We start from the raw sequence: 9,751 nt of genomic DNA on the forward strand, positions 1-9,751 counted from the left end.
TCCTGTTTCATTAAAATGATGTGTTCTGAACAAAGAACAAGTAGCAGACTGTAAAACTGACTCATTGTTTGATAAATTACGCTAACACAAAAATGAAAGTGACAGAATGACAGAAAACATTGAATCTTCATACCTTTTTCCTCCGCTCAGAATTTGGGTCGTCAATGTTGTGAAAACTATTCTCGTCTATTTCCCCAAGCCAAATATGCTCACCAATACCAACCAAGCAATTTGGATTTCCTTTACAGTTCCTCCTAAAAAAGCAAAACAAGGTCAAAACGACAATGAAAAACGTGTTAGTGATTTGTGACAAACGATAGGGCACAATGAATAATAGATAAAAAAAAACGTTTGTGTAGATGTAATACGTTTGCTGTATTGAACAGCAAACATGTTGCCCATGGCCAGTTCAAAACACTTTAAAATATACATTTATAATCACTTTCATACTAAGAACCAGGTTTTTGGGAATGGTGTTATGTTGCGAATCACAATAGACCAGAACATCGCCGAACAAGAAGAGCACAATTTTATCACTGCAGCAATCCCCACTTGATCTTCCAGAATGATTTGGTAGAGACCAGTCAGCCATGCGCCACACACTAAAGTGCACTCTTTTCAATCCCATTTAGAACAAGACAAGCAGCAAGCAACCAAAAAAATAATAATTGCGTGCAGACAGGAACAGACATACAGCAAAGTGAAAGGATACAAGTAATGGGCCCCTGCTCGGTGGGAGGGAGCAAAACACCAAAAGGAGGGACAAAAAAACACACATTAGATATTGGGAGTTAGTGTGTACTATGTGGTTTTGACCTACGGCATGCTCAATTCACATCTCAAGAGTAAACATCGAAAAAAGTCTAGAAGAGATTCAAGTTAGAGTGCTTGTTATATACATAATATGTATATATACACATTATATTATATACCATTACCAGCTGTACATGCCCCTTTCATGCTTTACAACATAGTGGCACCTGTTTCCACAACAAGCCTTTATTATAGCTTGAATCCATCTTACAGCACGTAAAACGTAGCCATGATACTCCTTGAATAGACAGTAACTCATCCACCCGACCCATGGATTTGCATGTTGACACACGCTCCTCCATCGATCTTTGATCCTTCACTGTGACATCTTTCTCAATTTGGATTGGTTATTATTATGGCAATAATATACATAACACCTTTAAGGTGACAACCAAAAGCCCTAGCCAAATATGCAAGCCAGAATCGGGACCATGAATATCAACTAAGGGAGAGACTTAGCATTGTTAAAATCTGTTCTCAAAGAATTCCTAAATGCGGAGATCAGCTTGCCTAGACTTCTAGACTACCAACCCTAATGCAACCGTTCCAGAATTATTGTGCTGTGTGAGGGCCTGAAGCACAAGACCTGATAACAACTGTGTCTGAAGAGGACAGTGGTTGCAATCTTAAGTGTCATGGTTGGGTATCATTTGCGTTCACAGATTTTGTCCTCTTTTACTCTAGTATTCCAGTGCCAAACCAAGGGGATTAAACCCAGATTTACCCACCACAGAATGGGCCTAAATATAGTGATATTTAACCTAGCTTTTATGCTAAAGGCCTGTTATATAAAAGTCAGGTGTGGAGGAGGTGCGCTTTAAAAGACTTGCTGTCTTGTTACTCTCACCTCTTCCTTCCCTATAAGGGATCCCCTGGAAAGCCATACCTAAAGAATTGCCAGTTGGCCATGAGTGGCTATCAAACAATGTTCAAGGCCAAATTTTAAGTTGCACTCCAAAAACGTGTTTACATCATTTTGCTTATCATTTATAATTTACAGTTTCACCAAAGACATGTTGAGGTCAGTCAGACTCGCTGTCCCCGCAGAAACGATTCAAAAGGCAACTCAGCAGGCCTCGCTATTACTCCCATGCGCAAACACCTATGTTGGCTTATTATCCCACTGCACTTTTTTTTGTCTCAATTTATCTATTCATAGATCTGAGCTTTTAATTGTTATTAATAAACAACTTGGACGGACCAGTCTAGCAGGTTGTCTGGCACTGCAAGGGTTTGTTAAAAGAACCCCCACACACCAACCTAGTTGGTGTCATGCTTCATCGGGTTTCTAGCTGAGTAGCCAAATGCAACTCAGATGTGCTGCGACACCTATTTACAGTGGAGCTGGATTTTTGGAGAGTGAGTGTGATGAAGTGTTTTAAAAATACCTCTGGGTCTCAAACCGATTATTACTTTATTCCCAGTGGTCCAGGGTATGTATAAAAATAATGAGTGGATAACGTAAAAGATAATTACTTGCGTCTTAGTTATCTACCGGTCTACATGTTTCAGATGTGAAAGAATTGGATATGGCTTTCTTCAGGCCCACTCTCACAATGTATAAAATAGTGGTGAAAGTGAAAAAAGTGAGTGGTAAAAACTTTTTAAACCACGTGTATACGCATTTTTAAACACACGCGCTAAGGTGTGCTAATTATGCTCTCTGGACTGACTGTCAGTTGGGTCCACATCTGTGTATGTACGTTGTTTATGGAAATACAATGCAACTCTGGTCCCGGGAGGAGAGAGCCCCTATTTTTACACTTTGGTCATGGAGCTCGCCCGCATCTGCACCTACTCCGGTTTCCTCTGGAACCTTCTTTGTGAGAGAGGTCCTGAAGAAAGCCATATCCAATTCTTTCATGGGCTGAAATATGTAGACCGGCAGATAACTAAGAAACAACTAATAGTCTTTTAAATTATCCACTTATTATTTTTAAACATACCCTGGATCACTGGGAATAATGTAATTATTGGTTAGAGACACAGGGGTATTTTTAAAACACCACTTCATCACACTCACTCTCAAAAAATCCAGCTTTACTGTAATCAGGTGTCGCAGCACAGCTGAGTAGCATTCGGCTACTCAGCTGGGAACCAGATGATGAAGCATGACACCAACTAGGTTGGTGTGTGAGGGTTCTTTTAACAAACCCTTGTAAGTGCCAGGCATCACAGTGTCGGACAACCTGCTAGACTGGTCCGTTCAAGTTGTTTATTAAAACTTACCAGGGGACAAGGACGGACCATTCACGGTCCTAGCTCTCCCATTTGTTTATCCTTTTAATTGTCCGGTCTCACCAGTCTCTTGTAATAATTAGATTAATAAAATGTACATAGAATTATACTTAGTATTGAGGTGCTTTGGTCGTTCACTTTACTTCCACCATCAAGAGCAACCCTTGTGCATTTTAAAATGCTTTTCTTAGAACACATTAATCAAAACCAAAGGTACCTGGTCTTTCTGCCAAAAAGAATCATTTTTTCGATTGATGTGCATTAAGCTAAAGCTTGTTTCTCTACCAGTTGCTCCGAGTATACTTGCATGTATTTTGAAAAGAATATATTACAGGTGCTTCCTAGCATGCAATTATTTTTTTTATTTAATTTACATTATTTATTGGAAACACGATTCTATAAAAAAAAACTCAATTTGCACATCAAAACATTTTATGCCCCCCCCCCCCCCCCCCCCCCCCCCCAATTCCCTCCTTCTAAGGAAATCTTCTACGGGACAATCAAAATACTGCTTCATACACTTCATTCAAGATTTATTACTGCAAAGTATTGCTAAGCTCTAAAGGTAAACTGGTTTCCACCCATAACTGAACCCCAGTGCTTGAAACTGGTAAATTAAATGTTCTATGATGGTTTGGGACCAAGACCGCACACACACAAGATCAATTGATCCAATCTACTTATTGTGCAACCCTTTAGTATTCAACAATACCAAAATGTAATAACACAAACATTTTTATGGTACTAAATCTGCATATTGGAAACCATACGGGTGTATGGGGACTGGTATTTATGCTGGCGAGAAGCTACGTTTGTCGAATTAGTCAGCATGACAATGAGTTGCCTTTGGAGAATTAGATCAATAATATATGCACTAGAAGGTATTAGGGAAATATCCCTTTTTCCAACACAACCATATGCAGTCATCATTAGAAAACAAGCACTGGCAAAGCCAATCAGACTGGCGTTGGCTAGCTTAATTCCTTTTAGCTTTGCAAATTCTTAGGTCTCGAGGAGGACACATACCACAGCAACCCCTGTCACTGAACGGAATCTGCAGATATGCTCTTTGTGAAAAAGCTGAATACAGTCACCCACTGTGAGGTGATCCAATGGCAGAAATGGACGGACCTGCTGCCCATGCTCTCAAAGTTTAGGACTATAAATATTAACACCTCATAGCAAATGTAACTGCACAATACATAATCAACCCAATTAATGATATTACATTAAAAAGCTCTCTGATGCAATGGCACCGTGATATGTAATCTCGTCTGTAAAATTATTTACATTTGTAATTACAACTGTTTCATTTGGGATGAGGTCATAAGCACTGCATCTGGTATGCCTGTTAAGGTTTGGCTGGCTGTTGGGCAACTTTACTTAAACAGTTTTTTTAAGTACACCAAGAGACAAACATACATACATACATACACATATATATGAAATTGAAGCCACACATTTGAATTTTCTGGACCGACCCTGCACAGTGAAAGTAATAAGTTAACAAATATGATATATATATATATATACACATATATATTATATATATATATATATATATATATATATATATATATATATATATATATATATATATATATAACGTTTTCAATATAAACAACGATGCCTGATTCTCGAAACGTACTGCAAAAAAATTATTCATGTTCAGAAAAGAGGAAGGATACATGCGAATAAAACTTCCGGAAATGCAACGTATTTGAAGCATACATGCATGAATGCATAGGAACGTGAAGATCAGGTGTGGATATGAGAACCACAATGAATGAAAGAATGTGTTTCTGATACGATGTTGTGGAATGTTCTAAATTAATACCAAAAACATGTGTTTAATCCGATTTTGGACGCAGGAGGATCAGAGGCATATACGGGTTAGATGTGACATTTGTTTACATCTAGTGCTTACTACCCCTAACGAGGCATAAATAATATACGAATACAATTTGTTTTCATTCGGCGTTTGGAAAGAATTGAAGGACAATTTAACAGGATTACACACTCGTACTACTGGGTTTAAACAAACGAACACGTCTGTATTAGTAAAAAGAGAAAATGGGAAAACCAAAAAGAAAAAGGTAAACATTATATATTTTTTAAATAAAAATCACTGAATTATTTGGGCTTGAAAGTTCAGCAACGTGATAGTAAACTGAAATATTATAAAGCGCAAGACATACGCAATTAGGAAGTTTCCATTTTCAAGACACTCAGGCAATGTACAAAATAAGCATTTACAAGCGTCTGCAGTGCCACCCAGGGATGGAGGAGACAAATGCAGGCGACTGGCCACATGTAATTTAAAGCATGTCCCAAATTTGGAGGGAAAAAACAACATTAGAGAAAAATTGATGTGGCATGTGAAGTGTTAGTATAAAAATGATGAAAGACGAACCCTGTACATCAACACTGTTTAAATGATAGCAGAATTTAAAAGGACACGCACCTGCAGAGCCCACGCACACAGGGCTCTAGCCGCACCCTGTATGCTGTTTCTATATGCTCCTGGGAAACCTCTTCGGGCCGCACTGTTTCCGCCCAGCGCCAGGCGGCCTTCTCCAGTTGCAAGCGAGGGGCCATGGAGTCTGCTCCGGAGACGGTCAGTACGCGAGGCCGGGGATCGGGCCTCGGTTCTGTAACCACGTCGCAATATATCCAGGGGAATCCGATTAACCTTACAAGCCAGACTCTTCAGGTATATGACAAAGGGATAGGTGAGCTATGCTCTAAGGGAATTGTAAATATCTATTTTGATAGGTGCTAGACAATATTTCCCAAATGGATCAGAAAATCCAAGTACAAGCGCCACTCCCCTCGGAGAGAAGCCCAAAACAAGTATATATCCTACCAAAAGAAGCCCAAAACACGTATAACCATCGAATATCAAGAAACATTTCCAGGAAAAGGATTCGAAATGAAAATACAAATGTAATGGCATGAACGGTTTATAATAAAAACAATTTTTTAGCATGATTCAGAAAAAAAGTATATTTTTTGCAGATATCAATGAGCGCGCAATATGCAGGTTGTAGACAAGAATCAATTCAACTTGATATGTAGATGCAATTACAGCTCAGCGAGTGGACTGTTGATTATGAAATTATCATATTTACAACATCTTTTGGGGTATGAGGATTTTATTTTCGTATTATTTTTTAAATTGTACCATCGACTTGATACCTTCACCGTGTACTGCAGCGGATCAGTATGTTTCAAAAGAAGTAGTCTGTTCAAATATGGCCACCCCCTTGCCTTTGCCTGGAGTGTACGTTTTAAGGTTAGGTTGCCTGTTGGTCCAGTTCTTTTCTCAAATACTCCTCCTCCAATGATGATGAGCCAGAAGACTTCAATGCCTCGTAGTAGCTTGTTGATGGCTTCGGTTTCCGTCCTCAGTCGCAAACCACGTCAGAGCCTGTATTTATTTATTATTATTATTTTTTTTATTTAATGCATTTTTATAAAGCACGGACTTTACCCGAAGGTGTCAGAGCACTGTACAATAGAACCAGTTACGTTACATGAGAGAACTGTTGCAGGTAGAACAAACAAAAATAGCCTGAACAGAGTGTACAAGCAAAAGTAAGAATAAATATGACACATTTTACAATGACTAAAGAACTGTAACCCAATCTACTCATCCCGCCTAAACAGGGCCTGGATCCACGATAATAGTGGCCTCTGTCCCGCCCCTTGAATGTCAAATGTTCCTTGCTACATATATTAATGGACTGTATTTTTTAATTCTGCAAATCGAATTAAGTTTTTAAGACCTTTTGTTTTTTAAATATGGTACTATCCATAGGGGGAAAGCTATGGAGTTGTTATCAGAAATGCGCCATTTAGATGTGGCAGTTGGAATTGCTTGTTTTTTTACGGTCAAACTAAATGTTATGATGAATCATGTGATGGGGCTGCTGGGTAGTAAGATGCTTCTTTTTATTGAATTTAATTGTTAACTGTGGTTTTAGAATGCTTTATGGACAATTGTCTAAATAAACGTATTTCCTACCTACCTACCTGACACTATGAAAATGTCACACAAAGCAATCTAAAACCTTGGCAGCTATGGGGAATCACTGGTGAAATGTGTAGTAAACAAATGAGAAGCATTATCTTTGCCTCTCAGTCCTTAATGGAACTGAAATTTCATCATGCGAAAACTAGAAAATGTTTTATCGCCCCCTTATTTAAACCATAGTATCGCTAGTCCACCGGGGTGCGCACTGCTTTGTTTATTAGCCGAGAAACTCCTTTCAGTTCCCTGCTGTGCGTGCGTATATTTTTACTGCTTTAAAAAAGTCATTAATGAGGCCATGGTTAAAGTTTTCTGATCACCAGCAGCATTTGATGTACTGTTGGGCTGAAATAAACCTGACATACAGAGTCAGGACAGAAACATACAGAAACAGCAACAGTATCCTGACCAAGAGTAGGAAGTGAAAAGCTGATAGATTGTTTCTTGCTCATGTAAAATAAGTTGTTGGATTCAGACACCAATGCAACAGACTCTTTTTTTTTTTTTTTTACCGTAATTTTTTATTGACGATTATATTTACATGGGGCATTACATATACATGGGAAGAAGAAAAACGCCCCGGGGGTAGGGGGGGGGTTCAGTCTTATTGGGATTAGTCCATTCGTTCGCATCTCCCCTCGTTGTTGGATATCGGTTGGTTCGGTTGGCTTCCTCCATCCCCTCTCATTTTTCCGATGATTGTCTCTGTTTCATCCCCATCCCCGACGGTAGCAGAAAAAGAGAGAGAGAGTGGAGAAGCGCAGGATTGTTTACAGGTCTTGTGGTGTATCTACTGTCCGATGAGCGATATGCATGTGGTGATTATCGGGTTGTGTACCTGGCTGTGCTGTCAAATCAAATCAAATCAAATTGGCTTTATTCGATTTACATAAGAAATCATAAAAGCATACAGAAACAGTTTATATCATACATTTTAAAAGATTTCCACGTTAAAAAATTTGAAAAAGTTTGCAAAGAATCTGTAAAACATTTTGCATGTATAAGAGGTCAGCAATAAACATGTAATCAAAAGAGTCTCAAGTTTAGTAATTCTGGCGAATTTAAACATGTTAGACTCACACCATCGAGTTTCTGTATTTTACCACTGACATTAAAAAGCGAGAAACAACAAAGATTACATGCACCTCATCTAGCAAAAGTAACTTCAAAAAAGCAGTTTTACATGTTCTTATGCCCCAGGATTTAAGAAGGGGTAAGAGGAATAATTTCCTCGGAGCAGAGTAAAAGTTACAAAAGAACATAATATGAATGTTACTTTGCGAAGAATGGTCGTCACATGGGCAAAGTATATTCGCCGAAGTCCAATCATTGTGTTTTGGAAAAGTGACCATTCGGAAGAAGGTACCTAAACGCAGCCTAGTGAGAAGCATACGGGGATATGGTACAGTTTCAATCCTGAGATACATTTGTAAACCCTCAATAGGAGTAATTTCTTGATAACACAGGGTAGAACTCTTATGTTTCTCAGTATTCCATCTGGCACATTCCAGATGTGTCATTAAAAGTTTTTTGAGAGCTGGCCTGGACAAGTTTTCTAAGGACTCTGGCGTATCATAAAATTCGGAGTGTCCAATTTCAGCGAACATCATCTGGACGTATCGTAACCACTTGATTTTGGATGCGCCATCCAAATTTTTACAGTCCATGATGAGTTCTCTATTAAATTGGCATTCCAAAGTTGTCCAGATTTTGTGCCACAGCAAACACGGTGATAACTTTATAGTGTCGCTAAGGTATTTGAGGCCCGTCTCAATGTGGGTGGTAAAAGTCGAAGTGGATTTGCTCACACCTAGTAAGTAGCGAATAAAAAGGTTTTCACAAGTTTGTAGTGAGGACACGTTTTCGAAGCCCCATAAGCCTGCTCCATAAGTGACTGTCGCTATACACTTAGCTTGATAGATCTGTAACATCTCAGCGGTCGGTTTGCCCCCTATTTTTGCTGCGAAAGTTCGCAGGGCCCCAATGGCGCGACTAAAGGCAAGTTTCCTCGCGGTCACTGCGTGTTTCCAACCTCCTTTCCTTTCAAAAACGACACCTAGATAACAAAAGGTGTCTGTGCACTCAATTCTCTGCTCGTCAAGATATATCGAACATTGTGGCCTTTTGTATTTTTGAGTGCATGCCATGGAGAAGGTTTTAGAGATGTTCACTTTCAGATTTCGTTTCCCCATATAAGATGAGAATGCAGTTACTGCTCTCTGCAGCCCTACCTTAGTCCTAGATATAATTGCCGCGTCATCGGCATATAAAAGAATGGGTACAGGCCTACCATTAATTGCTGGATAGTCACTTTGGATGTTTATTAAGTGCTCTACAATAGAATTTATATAAAAACAAAATAAGAGGGGCGCGAGTATACAGCCTTGCCTAACCCCTCTGTTTATGGGAAATTTCTGTGTGCATTGACCCTGGGACCCGAACCTCACTCTAGCCCCTGCATCTCTATATAGTTCTTTTATAAATATGATAATGGTGGAATCCACTCCGATATATTCCAATGTTGACCAGAGCTGAAGGTGGTCCACGCAGTCAAATGCTGTGCTGAGGTCAACAAAGGTAACAAACAGGTCCCCTTTTTTGGCCTCGGTGTATTTGGAAATCAATAGGGACAGATTAAGGCATTGTTCCTGGGTACCCATTCCCTTT

The 9,751-nt window shown here is 39.2% G+C and overlaps 1 protein-coding gene across 2 annotated transcripts in view; it reads right to left on the reverse strand.

Moving 5' to 3' along the window:
* USP48 (ubiquitin specific peptidase 48) overlaps nt 1-5,897 on the reverse strand; it is a 725,601-nt gene extending 719,704 nt beyond the window's left edge. The window contains exons 1-2 of one of the 2 annotated variants that reach the window (XM_078642611.1): nt 5,516-5,897; nt 134-254 (exon numbers count right to left, since the gene is read on the reverse strand). In XM_078642611.1, the coding sequence (XP_078498737.1) occupies nt 134-254; nt 5,516-5,649 (255 nt within the window). In that variant the 5' untranslated portion in view covers nt 5,650-5,897. The remainder of the gene's footprint in view (nt 1-133; nt 255-5,515) is intronic. The other variant, XM_078642612.1, reaches the window with a different exon arrangement.
* Between the last annotated feature and the right edge of the window lie 3,854 nt (nt 5,898-9,751).

Source organism: Lissotriton helveticus, chromosome 5_1 (assembly GCF_964261635.1).
Source record: "Lissotriton helveticus chromosome 5_1, aLisHel1.1, whole genome shotgun sequence".
Taxonomy (NCBI): domain Eukaryota; kingdom Metazoa; phylum Chordata; class Amphibia; order Caudata; family Salamandridae; genus Lissotriton; species Lissotriton helveticus.